The sequence below is a fragment of the Nanorana parkeri genome, unplaced genomic scaffold (genome assembly GCF_000935625.1).
Source record: "Nanorana parkeri isolate BGI_ZX_2015 unplaced genomic scaffold, ASM93562v1 scaffold182, whole genome shotgun sequence".
Taxonomy (NCBI): domain Eukaryota; kingdom Metazoa; phylum Chordata; class Amphibia; order Anura; family Dicroglossidae; genus Nanorana; species Nanorana parkeri.
In genome coordinates, this window is record NW_017306450.1 from 829,552 (window position 1) to 851,740 (window position 22,189).

A 22,189-nucleotide genomic window follows, 5' to 3' on the forward strand; every position below is an offset into this window, starting at 1 on the left:
TGGTTACAAAAGCAAAATGTTTTTTCACCTATCTCTGAAATGTAAATTGATATTCTAGTTTTAAACCAAACTATACAAAAAGCTTTGGTAGATTTTTTTTGAAAGGCTCAGCTCATCTATATTAATTACTAAATAGAAAATATCTCTTTTTTGTAAAGGTTCTCAATTGATCAAGGTTATGGCGTAGCTAAGCAATAGCTCGTAATATTCAGCTGGACTTGTTCTTAAATGTAAAAATGTTGCTACCCTACCAAGTACAGCTTCCTCAGTTCATGTTTCCTGACACTCATTTAAGCCAAGCAAGCTACATGGATAACTGGCAAAGCATCTTCAGAACAAGTGTATTTGAATGCAACTTGCTACTAATTTCTCTCTCTTGAATATGCTGTAACTATTTCAGATAGGGAGAGAGCAATATGAATGAAACTCCTAAAACGTCCTACAATCCACCCAAAATCATGTTGATATCACAGAATGGCAGCTTAACCAAAACATTGTAATTTCTTCAAGTGCTTCAGCTTCTTGCTGTGCAGTGAGAATAGATATTTTGTGAGGATAGTCCAGTATGGGAATACAGATGATCTTCTGTGATACAGATACATCAATAATAGACAATTAGCCTATAAATACCCATATCTTCTGAGTAGAGAGACAGGTACTATTGAAATCAATCTTCATCAGAAAAAAGTAGATTATATAAATGTAAATCAATGTCTAAAAATATAGTTGCTTGGTGCTCTTATCGTTTTACGTTACATTTTGTGGCCTTATGACTGCCTCAAATATAAACTAAAACACAGAATAGAAAATAAAAGTGTTCCATAAAAGCTGGCCCTAATGTCATCCTTGCATTGTTTATTCCCACATAAGTAATAATAGGTTCATTCCAAATTTCACTTAGTGAAAGTTATACCTGATATGCATTTTTTAATGCCCGTAAATCATGAACCATCAATCGGATCATTCGTCAGTAGAGAACTATCATCCTTTTGGCTGTCAGGTTTATAGTATATTGCATCATGATTAGTGTAAAACAAGACAAAGCTTATAGCTGTTACATATTCATCTTCTTGTTCAATACATGAAATATTCTTAAAGTATCACTAATAATCTTCCATCATAGCAGTAGTGGAATCTTGTACCGTAATGGCCATTGAATATTGTAGAATGTTTAGATTTTAAAGCTGAACTCTGGGATAAGAAAATATTGCCTAAATACAGGATACATGTGTATTCTTACTTGAATCTTGGTCTTGTTTGTGTTTCTTCCAGATTTGTGCGGTGCAGTGAAACTTTGCCTTGGTGCAGGAGTTTCCTGTAATAAAGACTGGTCACTGCTGCTCTCTTTCCTTGTGCAGGGTGACTGGTTTTGTATCTGCGCCTCTTGTAGTTTTCTGCAGGCAGCCTGTAGTTGGTGGGACTTGCTGGGTCCCCCCCACAGCTCAGCTCTCTTCAAATGCTTTGTGCAGCAGAGTGATGATGTCACCCCTACTTTGCCACTTATGTCGCATTGGGGAGATTTCCCTCGCACTGTCCCATAGCCACAATGGAAAATGAGAGGAAATCCCTCCAAGTGAGGCAAGTCGCTGGTTATCACCAGGGTCACCAATGAGTGTCCTCACTGGGAGATTTCCACCCTATATTCATGTCCTGATGACAATTAAAAATTTAGGATATTCTTTTACTTTCACTCTCGGTGATAATGGTCACCAGAACAAATACAGGGGCTGAATATCACTGGAAGGGACACAGACCGCAAAAAAGACCCAAGATAATCTGCAATTGAAGGCATCAACTAAAAATTAATCGTCCAGATATATATTTAGTTGAAGTTGAAAAAAAACAAAAACATGTATCACAAAGACAAAGTGTTTTGGGGGACAGAGAGAGCTCCCTTAACCACCGCCTGAATGGTGGTACCTTCAAGTAAAGATGAGAAGGAAATGTGTGTTTTTCTTACCAGTTTGTTAGCTTGTTTTAGAACAGGGCTACTTAAACCAGCTGCAAACAGAACTGCCTGGTCAAAAAAACACAGTTTGTTCTAATTTTTATTTTATTTTAAGTCCAATAGTTACTACCTCTCTTCTAGTCCTGATAAAACCCCCAATATGCACTGGCTTTGTGGTCAATGTCTCTTTTCAGCTTGAAATAAATCTGTATCAGGACAATACATTTTTGGTGTTATCCCAGTTACAAACCAATAGAATCCTTCAGTGAAGAGGAGCTGTCAAGCCCAAGCATCCAAATATCTTGATCAATTAACTCTTTATCCTCCATAACAATAGAATAAATTAGTAAGGTTATCCTACCAAATAAGGTCCCAGTGCTATGCCATCCAAACAACATGTTTGACTTATAAAAAGCTGACAGGTGTTTGAATCCCTCTCCACTCTATATGAAACAAAAAAAAGGTTGGGGTTCGGCTTCGTTCTAGGTCACGGTAATACCGCTTACTGGTTAACTTAAGTTATTAAAGATGCACAGCTTGTAGGACCCTTTAGGTTCCTTCCTTAGGCTATATACAATTCTGAGAAAGGTTATGAAACCCACATATTTATACACAGGGTTACAAAGAGAAGCAATGAAGAAAACTTTATTAAAACAAAAACTATTATAAAGACCGAAGTGCATCTTTAAAACTTGCATCTTTAATAACTTAAGTTAGACAATAAAGAGAATCACCTAAACTCCAAATTATCTTCACTAGTTAATCCTAAATATTGTGTGGCAGAATGACAAATACAGGATAATCAAACATGCAGATTATTCAAATTCATACAATTTCTGTATCTTTCAGCAAATTTCCCCAAATTTCAAGGACCTGGGGCACCAGTGTTTCTAACACAGAGGGTGAGTGTGTGTGGTCTGTTTAATGGCGGAGGCACTGATTTAATGCCTCAACCTGGGCAGTTAATCAGTGATTCTATGCACAAACAGATCTTGCACCTGCACTGCAGCTCATTTCCAGAAAAATGTACCTGCTAAAAAGTAACTGTTTTGTAGATTAGCCTATAATTTGAAGGGCTGCTGGGGTGGAAGAGACAGCTAATGTGGCCCATGTCTCTTGAAAAACCTTAAAGGCAAAATGTTTGTTTGTCTGCCATGGGTGTTATTTACCCACCACTAAAGATTAGCAAATTCCATTCTATTGAAGGATTATGGGGCATATATTAGGTATGAAGGACTACAAAAGATGACCTCAGGTCGGACCAGGTTAATCTCAGCACCGCAACATATATGAGGATTAGGATACCCATGCTAGAAAGGGTGCATGCACTGTCAATTCTGTTAGAATCTATTTCTTAATGATGCCTACATGTGTTCTATGTTTTCTGGGTTACTGCATCCTTCTACAAAAGGCCTTGTCTGCATTTTGCTCTTCCTAGAACTAGCAGATCACTTAGTCACTAGTCAAACGTTCTCACTTCTTCGCAATGTCAGTACCTTATCATCACTCTCCAAATGTATCATCATTCTTTTTTCACACACCTAGACCTCCAAAATCTTGTTTCTGATATGAATTGTCTTAGCCGTTGTTCCTTACCACATGTAATTTGTCTGTTACATTTGTAGAAGCACTGTTTTGTTTTTTACTAAAAGAATGCTAACTTTAAGGGCCCATTTACACTTAACATGCATTCTGGCACACATTAATGTGCATTGTGTTCACGCACCGTGAAGGATGAAAAACAATCCCTGATACTTTTTTAACAATGCAGCACACAACACACGATATATACATTGTGTTGTGCTGAGGTACATTATGTACTGGGTTTTACTGGGATCACAATGAATGGCACCACAATGCACCGCACAAAGAGCAAGTGCATTGTGGCAGTGGGCGTTTCAGCACACGTATGTTGCCACAACACACAAGTGTAAATGAGCCCTACCATACATCTATAAAGGTACAAGAGAATTTACAGTTACTGATATACTAGGTCTTGGAAAAGTCACCCATTTCTATTTGGCAATAGCCTGAGAAAAGGCTTATCATAGCAGCACTGCAGAGAAAAAAGTCCCCAAAGTTTACCTTCTTAGTACTTTAGTTTTTCATTCAGGCATTGCTGTAGTGCATCAATCCACCTTGCTCCTGATGTTGGCAATAAGGTGGTCTTCGAACACAGCTTGTGACATGTAAACAGAATTAACACACAACTGCATTTTTTGATGGGCAGTATTAGTAGCCCACTGATGGGTTTCATTTGTTGCAGGTAATTACATTTTAGTTACAGCACTACAATTACCAGATGCTAGATGATGGACTGACAGGGGTTTTCAGGATTCCCTACTCTATCTTAAAGGAAAAAAAATAATTTTGGTTACTTATGCACTTTAAGTTAACAGCTGGTTTCTTATAGCGTTTGGTGACTCCATTGGAAAGATCCTCACACTGTAGATCCCAACTTTGCTCACACTTATCTTGGCATCTCACTCATTCTGCTCCTTTCCATTCTTCCTGTTGCATCATCCATAATATAAAAAAAATATCCAGCAGTGGATTGACACAGCAGCTGTGCGGTATTGGGAAATAAAGTGTAAAGTTCACAAAATAAATCACATAGATATAAATGAATCTATGAGACATTCAAAATTGAGAGATTCAAAACTGTAAAAAAAACAAACAAACATGACCTGGCCATCCAACAGCTACCAAAAGCATGATCATTTTTGGGTGGACTAACGTCTAGCAAATGGAGCAAATCTTTATTTTGTGGCTACCGATTCACATAAGCATGTAAATATAATTTCTGTTTTGTGTATTGTATATATAGATATTTATAACAAATTTGTTCTGTATATTTTATATGCGGGAAAACTAAAATCTGTACAGTATTTAAGTTATTAAAATGTATGTATGTTTATTGTGTCTGCACTTCATTCTTATACGAATACTATGCTGCATATTTTTTATTTTTCCAACAGAGATTAAAATGACTTGCTAGAGATGATACCTAGAAACAGGATCATGTATTGCAGTCAAGCAGATAAAAAGGTTAAGCTTAATCTATTTCTGGTGAATCAAGTAACATATTGCAAATGGTGGTAGAGGAAGCAATGAGTACAGAGAATGATGGGATTGAAGAAAAAGGGCAATCTAACCTAAATCTATTCCTGTTTTAGCCAGAGGGTATGTTTCATGTGTGAGCTCCTGCCTCCTATACTTAGGTGCCTGTTTAGCTGTAACAGCTGGATTCTTATTTTCTCTATTACACAAAACAATCTATTTATAAAAGCTTTTTTAAGGGTGAAGTTCACTATTTTTTTTTAATTATTATTATTACTTTGGGACTTTTAGAATTCTCACGGTTTAGCTATTTTTTCTCTATTTTATGGCAGTTCACATTCATTAAGATATTCAGTTTGAATTGGAGAAGAAAAAAAGAATCAGAAAAAGTATGGCCTTACAAGTTACGGGGAGGTGGACTAATCCAGGGTCAAGCACAGCAAAGTCATCTTCATAAAAAGTTCAAAGAATGAACAGTTCATTCCTCTTTTAGCCCACATTCACACAGAGTTTTGTAGCGTTTTTTCTGCCCGGAAAAAAAAAATGCCCCAACCCCCCCCCAACCCCCCCCCCATTAATTTCTATGGCCATGTTCACATGTGAGCGTCTTATTACTTGAAGCATTAATAAAGACAGACTGGACTTCATTGAAACATTGACAATAAAATGCCAAAGCTTTGACTTCTCTCCGCTGCAGGATGCATGAGGGCCTTTATAACTACTTTAGCTAGTCCCAGGGGTAGCCACCATACTCTATTTATGAGGTAAATGCCCAGGTTCTCATCCACACAAAATATCCATACAAATCCAAAGTAGGAATGTAGGTATATAGGCACTCCCAGATTTTAAAGCGGAGACAAGTGAAAGCATCAGCAGGACAATAAAATGCTGCAAGACCTGTGAGTCTCTCTATACCTAATATACAGTGGTGTAACAATCACCATAGCGACCCAGGCGGCCGCTATGGGGCACAGTCAGGACATCCCCCTGATGTCGTGCGGGCCGCCTGGGTCGCTATGGCATTTCAGGCTGCTGGCTGTCACTGGCGGCTGTGAGGAGAAACACGTCGCTATTCACATGTGCAGAGGCGCGTACCTCCTCACAGCCGCTGCCGAGTCGGTGACAACCAGCAGCTTCGGAGGAGGTGGCTGGGCCCGTCGTCGGCAGCGATGGAGGAGGTGGGTCTTAGCGGGGGATCAAGGAGGTGGGGCCCAGTGACGGAGGAGGCAGTGCCCGCAAGCGATCGTGGAGAAGGAGGCGGACAGAGGATCGAGCAGACAGGTAAGAGGGCTTGACCGCCCACCTGAGACCCTGCAGAGTCCACCATAGAGAGTATATGGTGGGCTCTGCAGGGTCACCCTCAGGTGGGCTGTTTGGGTTATCAGGTGGACTTATCTAGAAATCACAGGGCACCATACAAGATTTTGCTATGGGGCCCTGTGATTTCTAGTTACGCCCCTGCTAATATACTGTATCATATGAATATATTTAACAATGTAATTAATGTAAGCAAAAAAACTTCATACACATGCCATTTAAAAAAAAAATCTTTATTTAAAATGTCAAGTAGCAATAAAAAAAAACAGAAAACAACACAGAGCAACACAATATATAGGATAAACCTGCTGTTAAGTTTTTTCTTTTTTTTTAGCACAACAGAAACATATACTCTGTACATTCTATGTAAATAGCAATACAGCAAAACATAAAATATCCCTGTTAACCTCATGGCTTACTTTTCACTTTAAAACAGTATCTTTGGATTCTAATGCTTGCATAATTGTTTCTGCTAAAAAGCCACCAGATGACTTTCTAACACAATCTTCAAGGACCACAGTACCACTGTAGAATTCATACATGATGTAGAGGACAGTTATGCCTAAATATAACTTGGGCATAAATTATTTAGAATCAGGTGTATTGTATTTCTTAACTTTAATAGATCTACCAGCTACAGTTATTTTGTACTTTCATTCACACATTTACTATGCATCAACAAAAGCAGCAAATGTTGATATAACACCGATTTTGGATTTCATTTGTCAACACAAGTATTAAATAATAGGAATAATTTCTGCATAACACTTCCACAAAGGAGGATATGCAAACCTTTTGGGCTGCTTTCAGTAATGTGATTCCTGTTTAGGGAAATAGGTGGGGAGCAATTATACTTTTTTTTCCTCCATTAGCTAGAAACTGGCAACTTTCCTGCACTCATAGTACGATGGCCAATAACGAAGGTCATTGTGCCCAGACCCTCACCAAATTGTCAAATTGTGAAAAAGCAGCACTGAAGTTGCAAAGTAAGCAATGGGTTTTCAAGAGCTCCATCAAGATAAAAAGGTTGAGAAGCTGAGAGAACTCCATCACTTGACATTGGAAAACCTCTCGTTCATTATGTTTAAGCTGAAACCCAGGCAGATATAAAAAGACAAATTATTGCAGCTCTGTAATCATTAATACATTATTGATTGTTTAATGTAATGCCAGCAGTGTAATTACTTACATTTGACTTGGTATCAGCTTGTTGCAGTCTACTGTACAATTTGTACAGCAGTGGTCAGAAAGGGGGGAGGAAAAAGCAGCACAAGCAAACCAATCAGATGTACTCCAGTGATTGAAGGACAGAGAGTTGAGCTCATCTGTATGCTGCTTCTTCTTTTATCAGTAAGTCACAGGATGGGGGTGGGGAGAGCACCTGTAAGTGAAAGTAAAACAGCAGCAGAAAAAGATCTGATCTCCTCCCCTGCCAGTAAAGGCTGTGAGAGGGGCCAAGAAGATAGAACTGTGGAATGACACCTCAATTGCCAGTGTATTTGTGGGGGAACAATAATAATGCACATCAGATTCTATCTGGTTTTCCCCAAGAATGGTTAGTCTGGACCATCATAAGACAGAAAGATGGTTACTCAATCCAGCAATTCTTGGCCAGCTCAGGAGATACTCATCTCATGTCTGTGAGAACCCATAAGGTTCATAATCCTGAAAGAGTTCCTCTCTAAAGTGGATCCTCAGCCAAAACAGTTTTTATTGCTCTTTAATTTTCCCGAGAAAGAGATAGGTTAGAGTGAATGCTAAAGTTTTATTCTTGTCTGTGTCCCTGTTAGAGACATCCCTCACTTCCTGTCAAAGAGACCTCTGACATCAATATAAGCATCAATATAAGCAGTAAGGGGAAATCTTCCCAGGGGGACACAGACAGCAAAAAAAACCTCTCCCTAATCTACTACAGAGAAAAAGGTTTGCCATGATTTACAGTTGGTCAGTGTGGCCAATCAAAACGACTACACTGTATCATGTATATCCAAAGACTAACTTTTTACATATTTAAATATGTCCCATCCACTCTCTAAATTTTGAAGGGACCTTTTTTTATTTTTAGGTTCTGTTTTTGTTATCTGTTAAAATTCATCCCATTTTCTATGCAATTTTACTATTTCCTACTGTTGCGTTGTTACCCCTCCTTAGAACTCGCCCAATATGACACTACAGGTTGCCATGTGCCTGCTAATATCCCCATATGCGGGCTACATCATTCTATGCAGGACATATTGCCATGGCAACAGTATCACCTACTGATGTCTGGAACAAGGTAGCAAAATCACTGAAGGTGACACATGGCTGTGGGTTCCTGCCCTGGCCCAGCAAAGATTGAAGTACACAGAAAATATGTGATCGCTATAAAAACCCTCTAAAAAGGGTATTCTGCAAAATGTAATTACAAATCTGAAACGGTCTGACATTATCCAATGCCTGAAGTTAACTTTCTTAAATTCTGAAGAATGGGTTCACATCTACTCTCAGGCTGAATTAAAAAAAAAAAAGAATACAGTTAATTTTAAAACATAGTAAATGATCAGTGGTTTTTGATGGAGTCATCGGCTGACTGTCTACAGTTCAATAGTTCCCTGACTTTACCCCCCAAAAAAGAAAATTTAAATATCACTATAGAATAAACACCAAACAAAATACTGTGCTGCTGAGTTTAGTTACACATGATAAAGATTGCGATTACACATATACTTTGTATTCAAAAATAATAAAAAGAGCTGTATCGGTCTTTGATTGCACTTTGAATATCATTGCATATATTAACGTGCAACTACATGATGGCCACCCAGTAAAATTAAACCTGAAGATTTAAAAAGCCATCCAAACAAAATTAATTTTTAATCTTTACAAGGATGCATGTCTCATAACCAACCAGCTTGCAATAGTTTTTGTGTTCTTAAAGTTGTCGGACAACATGTATTACAGTGGCCTTAGAATCAATTAAACATTTAAAACTAAAATTCTTGCCACGTGACTGCCATTGCCTTTATTATTCAGCACATCACTGATCATTTTTCACTTTGCTCCTGACCTACCCTGTTTCCCCGAAAAGAAAACCTACCCCGAAAATAAGACCTAGTTGTGACCATTCCCAGGGCCGGTGGTGGCATGAGGGGGAACTTGAAGAGCCGCAGGAGAGAATCAGTGGTGCCAACGAAGCCAGCGCTAGAGGAAGCAAAGCTGCATAAGCCGATGCCGGCTCCTGTCACAGGCGGAGTGATACTAAATGCACTCCGCCTGTGAGGAATCGATAGCGAAAGTGCGTTTCGCTCAGTCTGGCCAGCGATTGGTTAGCAAATTGCTCTTTGAAAGGAACTCACCCCTGATTGCCCTGATCACCATATTTTTGTACATGAATAAGTGTGGATTGTTGTACATTAAAAAATAAGACCTAGCCCGAAAATAAGACCTAGTGTGTTTTTTTGAGCCAAAGAAAAATATAAGACAGTGTCTTATTTTCGGTGAAACGCGGTAGAGACTTGATTTTCTGACTTTTGGCCTATGCCCAGCCTACTTTGCATACATCCTTTCCACCCTTTAAGTCCACTGAAGCACTACCCCTGGATAGGGGGGGGGGGAGCAGTTGAGGCTCTAGGCAGAAATCAGGAACGTCAAGCCTTTAGTTACAAAGTGAAACTAAATCAAAGAGGTGCTGCCTAAATAAAATAACCGCATTCCTAAAGTAATTACATACTGTTTGGCGACAAGCAAAGCTGGAATACTCTGTCATGATCTTTGACTTATTACAGCCTAAATGGCTGACTAAGGCCATTTAGGCTGAAACATTTAGGCTATTGTTATCTTGTGAAAAATATGGATTTCCAATAAAATATGCTATGGATGATTTGTTGAGTGCTGGCACACTTTATTGTCTATATACTCACCTTCACTCAAAGTGGCCTTCTGATTCCCTGTTATTCGTGCATCTAGCTCACGCAAGGTGCTTGCACGTTGAGAAGCTGAGGCACTGATCCGCTGGATAGGCAGACGCAGCCAAACAGTGTCTCTGCCTGAAACAGAAATTGCCCCTAGCCACAGCCAAACAGGAAAATTGAGAGAAATGTGTGGCCAGTTGGGTGCAGAGGGGAAAATGATGGTCTTTCAAATAAACAACTTATGGAAAAATACTATTTACAAACAGCTAACATAGAACATTTTTTTCACAAAGAACAGAAATAATGACAAATGCATAAATGTATATTATTATCAAAGCAGTAAAAATATTAGATATGATCTCCGTGAATGTCATTCACTCAAAACAAGTTGTTTTCCTGAAAATCTTCCATTTTTTCCACCTTTGCAAATCTTCAAATACGCTTTTGTTTAGAGAATAATTAACACTGCATGCACTATTTCAATACTGACTGTAGTGAAATGATGCGACTAAATTACAGAAGGCTGTTCAAGCTTGTCTATTTTTCTGCATGAATTTTACTGGATACAATGTAGTCAATGCAGAAATACTATTTATTACTCTGTGGTTAGTTCACATTCCATTTTGCTCCTTCCCCTTCCCACAGAAGATGCTGGAGGGTATGCCTTTTAACATACAACCGATAAACAGTCTCACATTCACTTACTTTCCTAAGAAAACAGAAATAATTAGACATTTGAGCTAAGCATCATAACAACTGCCTGTTCTGGTTTTACCTGGCAGAACCAGCCACTATACCCTGAAAAGGCCAACCCATATGATAAGCAGTTTATCCCTTTGATTGTGGAGGCATCCATATAACAGACAAAACCTAATGAGCTATGATTAAAGGTTTAAATTCTCAGCTTCCCTGCTTACAGCCAAAATCAGGAAGACTCTGTTGTTGGAAGCTAAAACCTAAGCAGACAATACAATTGGGATGTCTTGTTACTCTTTTCCCCAAAAACAAACGTATTTATTTACAGCAACGTAATTCAACATTCAAATATATGATAGGGAAGCACATTCAGATATTCTATTTGTTTTGCAATTTAGTTAAGGCAAGTAAATTTTCCGGAAAAAAATTCTGAAATCTATATAGATGAGAGAAGCCCAGAATACTGAATTTTAAATTGAAAATGTACATGTAAGTGCTTCCACCCAAGCTTAAAGTGACGCTAAACTCATGGATTAAACCGTAAAAATGCATTCAAGTACCTTAACCATTAACAAAGATGTATCTGGTTTGTGTAACTCAGCTGTAAGATCCTCAAATCATCTCTAAATTGGTGCTGGCACAGTCCTTCCTAGGTGCAGTAGGTTGTCTACTTTTGTTCCTCATGGTCCCTGGGTGTGTTATAAAGTAGCCAAAACTCCAAATTCGATCCCGTGTTGGACTACAATCTCAATACAAATTAGCAAACTAAGCATGAGATTGAAGTCCATCACAGGTGTAAGCTTGGAGCAATGGCTACTTTACAACACACACAGGGACCATGGGGAATAAAAGTAGCCGCCCTCCAGAAGGAAGGACAGTGTCAGTATGAATTCAGAGATGATTTGAGGGCCTACAGCCGAGTAATACAAAAATAAGATACATATTTCTTAATGGTTAAGGTAATTGAATGCATTTTTAAGGTTTAGCTCCTGAGTTTAGTGTCACTTAAAGTTTCACTCAAGTACCCACTTGTAGATAATTTATTGTTGTCCAGTGCCGAATCCCACTAATAGCACATACAGTGCAGAGTCTATGTATGTGCGAGGATTATACAGACATAAACCAGGCATAAAGGAGATACTATAAGTACATCCATCATAATCAGTGTTGACTGCACAGGGCAACACAGGTTTTTAGCTATGTGTCCAAGCACTACCTACCTTTCACTCTTTCTGGCTGAGGGAGTTACTATGGGGCCCTTGGACATCTAGTCCTGATCTCTGTGGTGGAAGAAATGTTGCAGACCTTACAATATTAAGACAATTAGCATTGTTTGCTACATCCAAGAGAACATAAGGAACTGGACGTAACTAAAGTAAAGGCAATGTATATTTGATCTGGTAGACACCAGCACATGCATTTTTGCTAAGTACTGAACTGACTGGGAAACCAAAGAAAAAACTGCTGCAAAGATAAAAGAACGGAGAACAGATTTCCCATAGGGCTCCATAAAACAATGAAAACCTTTACTGTAAAAATGTACCGGATTCTTACATTTGCTGAGCTCTACTGCAATCTATCTGCTGTACTTAAAAGGCCACTTTGTTGTAGGTCCAGCCTATCAATCAAAGGCTGCAAATGTGAAATGCCAGAATATTGCAAGGAAATTGGTTTACAGCAGGAAAGCAGAACACATTCATCTTCTATTGATATATCATAGGGGTGTTCTTGGAACGTACCATTCACATGAAAAATTATATGGGGACTGCAGTATATATTGCACTTGTTTTTTAAAATAAAATAGGGTTTTCTTTGCAACTGTATACATATTGACACAGAATAGAGTGCAGCATAACAGTACAAACCAGCTGTATAAATGGTATATAGATAAGCCCACCTGCCAAAACTAGCAATCATTTAGAACAGCCTTCATTTACAGAACTGTAATTAATCCCTAGAATTCCATAACCAAAACTTTATGGGAAAGTCAACCTGAAACTCAAGCTAACTCACAAAATGAAGCTGTAAATAAAATATGCAAACACATATGTAGAATTTCCAATATCTCCACACAACCGATAGAATAGACAAACAGATGTTTCACATTGTATAAGCATTTGCTATGTAGTGAAAAGCAATTTATTTCCAAGCTTAAAATAGTCTGATTATTGTGCATTTTGGCTTACTGGAATGGGAACTCAGCTGTGCAGCAAATCCTTTTCACAGCTTCTTGTAGCTTAAAAAACATTTTCTTTATAAGTCAGCTTGTGTTTTAGGTTCTTTAAGAGCTCAGGCAGACAAGAAACCATAATGCCATAGAAACACTGCATTTCATTAAAATGTACAGTACACTAACATATGGCCCTCAGCCTGTAGAAAGATAAGCATGTTGTTATGATGCTCACTGAAGATTACAAAAATACCATTATCAATGTCCATCTGAACTTTCATAACAGTTTTTAAATAGGTCAAATTGGTCTCTTCAAAAGGAGAAATGAGAACTCCTTTTGAAGAACTTTCAGAACCTCTTTTAGGTTATTACTGCTGTCCGTATAATTATTTTAAACATTCACAGCATTGAAAGCATTTTTTGAAGACTGAAAAGTTCAGAATAACTGCCAGTTTTTTTTTACTGTTCTCTCTCCCATTTGGGGAGATTTCTCCCTTGCTTGCCACATGGCCAGTACAGGAAAGAAGGAGAAATCTCCCAAAGGGGCAAACACAGATGGCATTAAAACCTGAAAGAGCATTTATCCTTTCTACTTCACGCATTTTTCTGCAGCCTTTACTGACCTAGAACATCCAGCTATAAACACTGTGGTTCCAGCATCTATCCAGAAGTCATTTCACATTTTGGAAGAGATTTGAATACACTTTCCAAAGTTCCCCTATTTGTTTTAGTAATCCAGTGAAGTCATAACAATGATAGATCATATACATGTGAAGACTGCAGTAAATAAACAGCTAGGGAGGTACGCATTCCTTTCTATCAAAACTGATATATAATATGTGCTATAATTCCTCTGATCAGAGCTAGACGTATATGCATATAAAAAAATACTGAAGGCTCATTCTAACCCCCACAAATTCTAAAAAGTTCTGATATAGCGATGTGAAATATCCAAAGGCTCTGCAAAGTTCTGCACATGTAGTCTTTATGACCTGTATCTGTGATACCTGTCTTGACATTTCCAGATTAAATGTAGACTAATGAGATGGATCGTCACGTGCAGTCTCACTGGTTTGCTTTAAAATCTTCCGAACCATCTTTTCCAACTCCTTTCTAGACTTTTGCTCTTCATCCAAACTCTGCTTCATTCTTTTATTCTCCTGTGGTGTAAAATAGAACACACAACTCTAGAAAATTATAGAAGACCGCAGAATGACCAAAACATCTTAGGAAGAAAAGATACAGAACAGCCAAACTATTGAAGAGGTTGGTCAGAGGGAACCTTAAAAACCTCATCTATATAAATGTGAAGCAAGATTGATTTAATAAAGAAGAAGGTATTCATAAACCATTTCTACTAGGGATGCACCGATACCACTTTTTTGGGTCTGAGTATGAGTACCGATACTTTTTTTTTTAGTACTCGCCGATACCAATTACCAATACTTTTTCTTAAAGGGGCAGATATAACTTTTTTTTATGCCATCCTGTGCCCAGCCCACACCTGTAGTGTGGCACAGTTATATCTAATTCTGCATACCTGGCTGTATATTATACATTAAAAAATGTAATATACAGCCAGGTATGCAGAAATAAATATAACTGTTCCACACTATATGTATGCATTATGCACTACAGTGTTCGGGCCTTGACATGTGCTCAGCCTCATCCATTTTCCACCATATGGGGATACAAGGCTTAGTTAGATAGAATAGCAAGCAGTAGTGATTTTTTTTTTTTTTTTAGAAACCTAATTGCCAATTAGTTTTAAAAAAAAAAAAAAAATCACTACTGCTTGCTATTCTATTTGGATGAGGCAAATCATGGATGAGGCAGAGCACATGTTCAGACCAGAACACTGTAGTGCATAATGCATTGCATATAGTGTGGAACAGTTATATTTATTTCTGCATACCTGGCTGTATATTACATTTTTTAATGTATAATATACAGCCAGGTATGCAGAATTAGATATAACTGTGCCACACTACAGGTGTGGGCTGGGCACAGGATGGCATAAAAAAAGTTATATTTGCCTGCTGTAATGCAATTACTAATTGCATTACAGCAGGCAAATATAACTTTTTTTTATGCCATCCTGTTTTTTATGCTGAACATGTGCTCTGCCTCATCCATGATTTGCCTCATCCAAATAGAATAGCAAGCAGTAGTGCATTTTTTTTAAATTTATAAACCTACAGCAGGCAAATATAACTTTTGAGGCCATCCTGTGCCCACCCCCCATCCTGTGCCCAGCCCCAGCAGTGCTGCTAACCTTCTTCTCCGTCGTCTCCGTCTGCTTCATCCCCTCGTGTCACAGCCTAGTCATCTGTCAATGCCGGCCTCTTCTCACGCTGATTGGCCGATTGGATGATTGACAGGCTTCCCCACCAATCACGAGTGAGGACAGAGGAATTGAAGGCGGAGTCTGGTTTCGGCCGTTCGGCCGTGGAGAAGGAGTTCGCGGCCATCTAGCATGAATGCAGACGCGGTCCTGTGTGCTGTGTGCGGCGGTGGAAGATGGCGGACACAGGTACTCGTTTTGGACATCAGAGCATTTGCACGAGTACGAGTACCCATGCAAATACTCAGTATCGCGGCCGATACCGATGCTTGTATCGGTATCGGTGCATTCCTAATTTCTACCATTACAAATCCAGATTACAAAAATAAATTAGGCACCATAAAAGCAGCTGTCCACTAAACCTTCTCAGTGATTGTTCTGTATCATTTCTACTCAACGCATAGATTACAATAGACCGCTGAGTCAGCTAAAGAACAAAAACTTCATTAGCTGTTCTTACCTGTTTTAGTTCCTTGACCTCATCTCGCAATGCATAGACTGTGTCTACAAGACTTCTGTAACAAAAGCAAAAACAGCAAATTATTGGGTATGTTGTACTTGAAAATCATTTACAAATGTAATACGGGAATGTATAATAATGATCACAGCTCTGAAAATTGTTTATCCCCATTTTGCGTGCATCAAATCAATTTATTTTGTTAAAAGAGAAATATAGTTTACTTAATTGACTCTTTTACAATTTCCTCCCCTTACATTTTTATTTAAACCAATTCACTTTTAGGATATTTCTTTTCACAACATGTCACTATCGTTATAGAGCACCTGAACTTCTAAGATTACAATACAGCTGAAGTTCAGGCACCTTGTGGAGTTTTTGTGTGTATGTGTCAGTCTTCCTTTTGGATCCTAACCCCTGCTGTATATGGGGCTTCAATTTCAAGTTAAAGCTCTTTCCACTTAGTCTGTCACTGTAATTCAGCTGGCAAATGTCAGAGCTGTAACTGGTCATTGAAGTTTTGCCATTTGCAGTTAACTAGCAGGGGACAAGGCTTAGTTTTGACATAGCACAGCCCACTGTACAGCCAAGGCCTAGGATCCAAGGGTCACTGCAGGTATCAGGTCAAGGGTACTTGAGCATTAATGGTACCTTAGAAGTATTAAAGGTCAAGTCATATTAATTTAAAAAAAAAAACCCGCCATAAAACTGTTGTAAGTAAAGCTGGTCTTCCCCAGAGAAACCAATCAGGTCTCTAATTTAACAAGAATTTTTATTTTTTCTGATTTTGGTAACTTGGCAAGAGACAAAGTATTTTTACAAAGGCTAACTATAGAAAAGCATTTTTAAAAAAAACCCTAGGTCTAGAACTGTGGTGAGATGCCAGGGATGCACTTCAGATGGTAATTGCTCTACTTTAAGAGCTTTCTGGATTTTGTAGAGTGTCACTGTTGTGCTCAAATTCAGTAGAATTCCAAGGCAGGACTTGTGATAAGCCACACTTTGTCATATCATGTTACTATCTCCACTGTATGTGTTGTGATTAAGTGCTCAATACCAGTAAAATGCCACAAGGTTTGGTTATGAGCCCCACCTTGACATACCATGTTAGCATCTCCTCTGTATGCAGTATGAAGAGTGGATTTATAAAGATTATACATTACTGCAATTGTTCCTACCGGGCAGAGGAGCATGACACAACTGAAGATCCAAAAAGCAAGAAAGAACACATCTCTGTCCCATTGTAGCACTTATAGCTAGTGATGACCAGAAGTGACCAGATGTACCTCTGACAGTGTGCACATAATTTAAACCTGATCAGTGCATAGCACAATATCGTACTTTTCTTCTGGTGCGGTTTGACCATTGCTCCTCATATCATCAATGATGAGACTTTCTTCCTCAAGGAGCAAAACCTGTGGTGTAGAATCCTTTCGAGGACCTAAAACCAAAAGAAAAGAATAGTAAAATGAAAAACATAATTGAGAAAAAGTATACATATGATAAAATACAGTATATTCACTATTTGCATACATCATCACCTTAGGCCCAATTCACACCTGGGCGTTTTGTAGCGTGTTCGTACGCTCTGCAAAACGCTCAAACACCGAAATCCCATTGTTTCCTATGGGTATGGTTCACACCTGGGCGTATTTCAGGCCGTCTGAACGCGCTACAAAACGTCCTACGCCCAAAGAAGTACAGGAGATCCTTTTTGGGTGCGATTTTGTCGCGCGTTTCCATTGGGATACAGCCAAGTAGTCCTCGGAAACGCGCGTTTGTTGTGCGTTTTTTTTACTGCGAATGGCGCGACAAACGCGCATATTCGATACGCCTAGGTGTGAACAGGGCCTTACAAAAAGATATATCTGCAAGATACAAAACACGCGACCTGAGTTTTACTGTATTACATGAAGGCTTCAGCTATTTGATCATGCTTCTATTAGATGGCCAATGCACCCATGGTAACCAGAATTCCTGTTTTACCTTCTCATTTATACTAGAATAATCTAAATGACTAATATGTGGAACAGCCACAAATCTCATGGACCCATGACCTGGTTTTCCCAAGCAATGTATATAAAATAAAAAAATTTTAAGTAATAAAAGTGTTATTTTATTTTGCCCCGTTCTTCACCACAGTCATTTGTGTTCTATACTTGAGCATCTGTAAAGAATCTACCGCTTCAGAGAGATTTTTGTTTTGTAGCAGACACAGGAAACAAGAAGATAAAATCTATCTTACTTTTGCAGATTTGGAAACTTTCACTCATTTAACCCTTTCTTCTACAGCACTCCACAAATTGGAGCCACCATTTACCATCAGTTTGCTGATCAGTGAAATAATTAAAGTGACAATAAACTCAGGAGTTAAATCTTAACAAAGCATTCAAGTACCTTAACTAGCAACAAAAATGTATGTCATTTGTGTATCACTCGGCTGTAGATTTTCAATCATCTCTGAATTCATATTGACACTGTCCTTCCCTCTGGAGGGTGGCTAGATTTGTTCCCCATGGTCCCTGTGTGTGTTGTAAAGTAGCCAATGCGCCAAGCTCTCTCCCATGAGCTTGGAGCGGTGACTACTTTACAACACACACAGGGACCATGGGGAACAAAAGTAGTCACCCTCCAGAAGGAAGGACACTGTCAGCACCACTTCAGAGATGATTTGAGGATCTACAGCTGAGTGATACACAAATGAGATACATTTTTGTTATTAGTTAAGGTAGCTAAATGCATTTTTAAGTTGTAATTCCTAAGTTTAGTGACACTTTAAGTTGTCAAAGATTGATATACTTTGCACAGTTTGAAGACAAACTTTTTTATACTTCTAGACAGTATTCTAGATGTAGGAATTGAAGCGCCAGACCAAATAAAATAGTCCAGATACAACTTTATTCCACTAGGGTCAGGGGACAATCGAGTAGAATAGCGAATGAATTTGGGGGTCCAAAAACACTCCCTTCCTCAGGACTTAATAAGAAAAACCATGTATATGGACTCCACTCACTGCAGCTTGAAATTTGTATTGAGTGGTGATGGGAAAGCTTGTGGCTTGACAGCAGCTGGTTTGGCAGAGACTTTAGACCACATACATAATTTCTTTCACTAAGCCTGAAGAAGGGGGTATTTTTGGACGCCTAAAACATGTTGGCTATTTTACTCGATTGTCCCCGACCCTAGTGGAATAAAGTTGTATCTGGGCTATTTTAATCGGTGTGGCGCTTCAATGCCTACAGTTACTGTGTTCACTGTGAAGCCAAGGATACTGTAAAGACCGTCAGACCAGTGATAGCTGCCTTTCCATTATCCACGTTACACATAATCACACAGGTCCAGTGCTACTCTACTTCTAAATATTAGCTGTAAGTCTTCTGACATCATATCAAGCAGTAGCCTCAGGGCATTTGGATGTCTACACAAGGGAGGTTTTTGCAGGAAAACAGCAGGCATACTCAGGGTCTCTCAGGTCTATCTTTGTAAATGGTTTTCTGCAATCAGTTCTGCCGTAATAACAAAAAATGTAGACATTTGGATTACCAGAGCTGAGGTTTTGATGGAAGCCAGCTCCTGTGCAATAAGCCTCAATCACTTTCAGAATCTGTGCATCTTCTTCCAATGCTATTGTGCCTGAAATAGAAGGGTTTTGTAAAAATATAAAACAGTTTTGGGTTACTCATATTCGCAAAGATTTAAAACAGGGAAATGTATGAAAGATAACCACATCATATTTTGAAGGTGACCTGTTATCTACAAACCTTGCACTACAGACTTGAAAATCTGATCTCTGGAAGATAATATTTTTTGGTACCGAAATGAAAAAAACTAATGGGCGTCCTTCTCTAGAATACAAACAGCTTGCAACTAAGTATATAGTAATTGCATTTCAGCAGCTGCCCATGCTGTCAGCATTCCAGATTGGACTGATCTGCCCAGACAGTCACGCTAGCTTGCTACACTACTGACAGATCAAAAGAAGAATGATTTTCAGATTAGTTTTCACTTATCTGCCCAGCAACATGTCATTAAATAGTCAATAAAAGGAAGAACTCTAACCACCAATATGTAGTAAAAAATGCAGTTGTGTTCAGTGAGAAAGCTTGCTGAATTTACCTGAGAATCAACTACAGCTACATGTCACATATCTGTAAAAAATAAATCAAGGCAACTGGACTTGATGTATTTTTCTTGAAGTCGTTTCACCAGTCATCCAGCTAGCTTTCTTAATTAATTCTGAATCAAGAAAGCTAAATCGAATGACCAGCGAAACGACTTCAAGAAAAATACAGCAAGTCCAGTTGCCTTGATTTATTTTTTACAGATATACCATGACCTGGATGAATGAGAAACTTCACATACATACACTGACATAGCTCCTCGAGTGTGTTATGGATGTGTCTGCTTCTAGAAACATGTGCTGTGTACCTTCCTCTGTATCTGTTTTACCAAATCAAATGACCAAGTTTGAATATGATAAGTGGGTGTAAGAAACGTGTTGTGCTTACACATTGATAGATCAGTTTTTCTATATGTGAGCAAAAACAAGTAGCCTGCTGAAGGAGTGTTATGAATACCTCTTTTGGATCACAAACAGGTAAGTGGAAGGGATTCCTAGACCACAAAAAGAGTAAGGGTGGTCTGAGATACTACAGTAATCCCTGGATAAAAAGAAAAAAATAAAGCCACAGAGGAAACTAAATGGATAACTGCTGGTTCTTCACGGAAACACATTCTGTCTCCAGTAGACCTGTGTAAGCACACTACATGCCAGGTAAGTGACACTTGGGTGCATATTTATAAAATAGTAACGTTAAAATTCTCCAAGCAATAACTACAAATGAAACTTCGGGGTGCATGTGTTTTAAAATGACAGTGATTAATTAACCATCAATAGATGTTTGCTGAAGGTCACATTCACTGCTTTATAAATAGGCCCCTTAGCGTGCTTTTCCATGACCTGTGCCTGATCACACGCTCAATGAAGACAGCAAATACCTTTCTGCATAGTTAGGTTGTGTGCCCCAAGCCATTTCAGGAACATAAAACAAACAAGGGCAAAAGCTACAACACAGAACTAAAGCCCATAATAGATTTTTAAACGTGAACAAATGACAATAACTTGCATACTTTTCCTGAGAGCAGATTCATCATCGGAAGCTTTTCGTTCTGGTTTTCGTTTTGGAAGAAACTTCTTGACATTTTTGGGGCTTTTGCTAGAATCCTGTGGAAAGAATTGTGAGTTTACATACGTATATTGCTTTCTCAACGCCTTTGATCATACTTTTGCTGTCTAAAAAGGTATTAATCCAACACTTTATTTAACCAGTTAAGAAGGATCTGGTAAAGGGTGGGGGTACCCCCTAAGCAGATAAGGGCCTGCACTGAGAGAGCTTCCTTCTGTGCTGCAATTATAATAAAGCTGTACATGAGCCGAACATACTTCATATTGTTGATGTTAACTCATACAAACCTATTACCAAATACATCATTTCACAGATTTTTTTCTTTCTCCATTTTCAGACAAAAAAACAATCACATCAAAGTTCCTTGACTATAAATGTTGCCAATGCCTAACTTTAGACCCCATTTTGTAGCTTTGGAATAGATTAGGAACTGTCAGATCTTAAATGCTGTCTCCCTGTCGAGTATTCACGACATTTCCTGTTTTGTTTGAATTCTTGATATAAAACAAGAGGAAGCTACTCAAAGGGAACAAAGTGCAAAAAAAACCAAACAGGTTTTCAGCCTTCTATACTAAACCCCCTATAACATTTTAGAGTTGAGTTTTAACATTATTGCTGCTGGGCTACTATTGTCCTCACAGGGACCATACAAAGCCAACAGTTCACAGCCAGAAATTAATAATTTGTCAAATCAAAAACAATGACACTAATTTATATTTAATATACAATAAATCTAATTAGATGAATGTCACTATAAAAACTTTAGAAAATGTATTCTAATGGGGGCTGTGTCCAGTCTAGAGTCTCTTCAGCTTGACACAGATGCTGCCAAAAGATGTCTGAGATGTTTCTAATTTATTTGTAAGATATAATCATTTCAGGATGTTCTAGGTCTGCACCAGGGTCTCCTTCCCAGAAGATGTATATGGAACAGATCCGATAGCAACCTTTGTAATATGCTTAACCACCTCAACTGTGTTTTCTCAGTTCAATGGAATTATAGGTCCATTCTAAAGGTACTTCAACCCACCAACATTCTCACATGAGAGAGAAATGAAGGGCATGTGCAGTTTTTTGACCCATAACCTTGAACGAGAGGTGATAACGTGCACTAATTTTAT

At 38.5% G+C, this 22,189-nt stretch overlaps 1 protein-coding gene across 2 annotated transcripts in view; it reads right to left on the reverse strand.

The window, feature by feature from the left end:
* Positions 1-13,794: 13,794 nt before the first annotated feature.
* Positions 13,795-22,189, reverse strand: part of ARHGEF6 (Rac/Cdc42 guanine nucleotide exchange factor 6) — an 89,227-nt gene continuing 80,832 nt past the window's right edge. For both annotated transcript variants that reach the window (XM_018555047.1, XM_018555048.1), the window contains 5 exons: positions 21,013-21,106; positions 19,426-19,515; positions 17,224-17,323; positions 15,886-15,940; positions 13,795-14,241 (listed from right to left, as the gene is read on the reverse strand). In XM_018555047.1, the coding sequence (XP_018410549.1) occupies positions 14,119-14,241; positions 15,886-15,940; positions 17,224-17,323; positions 19,426-19,515; positions 21,013-21,106 (462 nt within the window). In that variant the 3' untranslated portion in view covers positions 13,795-14,118. The remainder of the gene's footprint in view (positions 14,242-15,885; positions 15,941-17,223; positions 17,324-19,425; positions 19,516-21,012; positions 21,107-22,189) is intronic.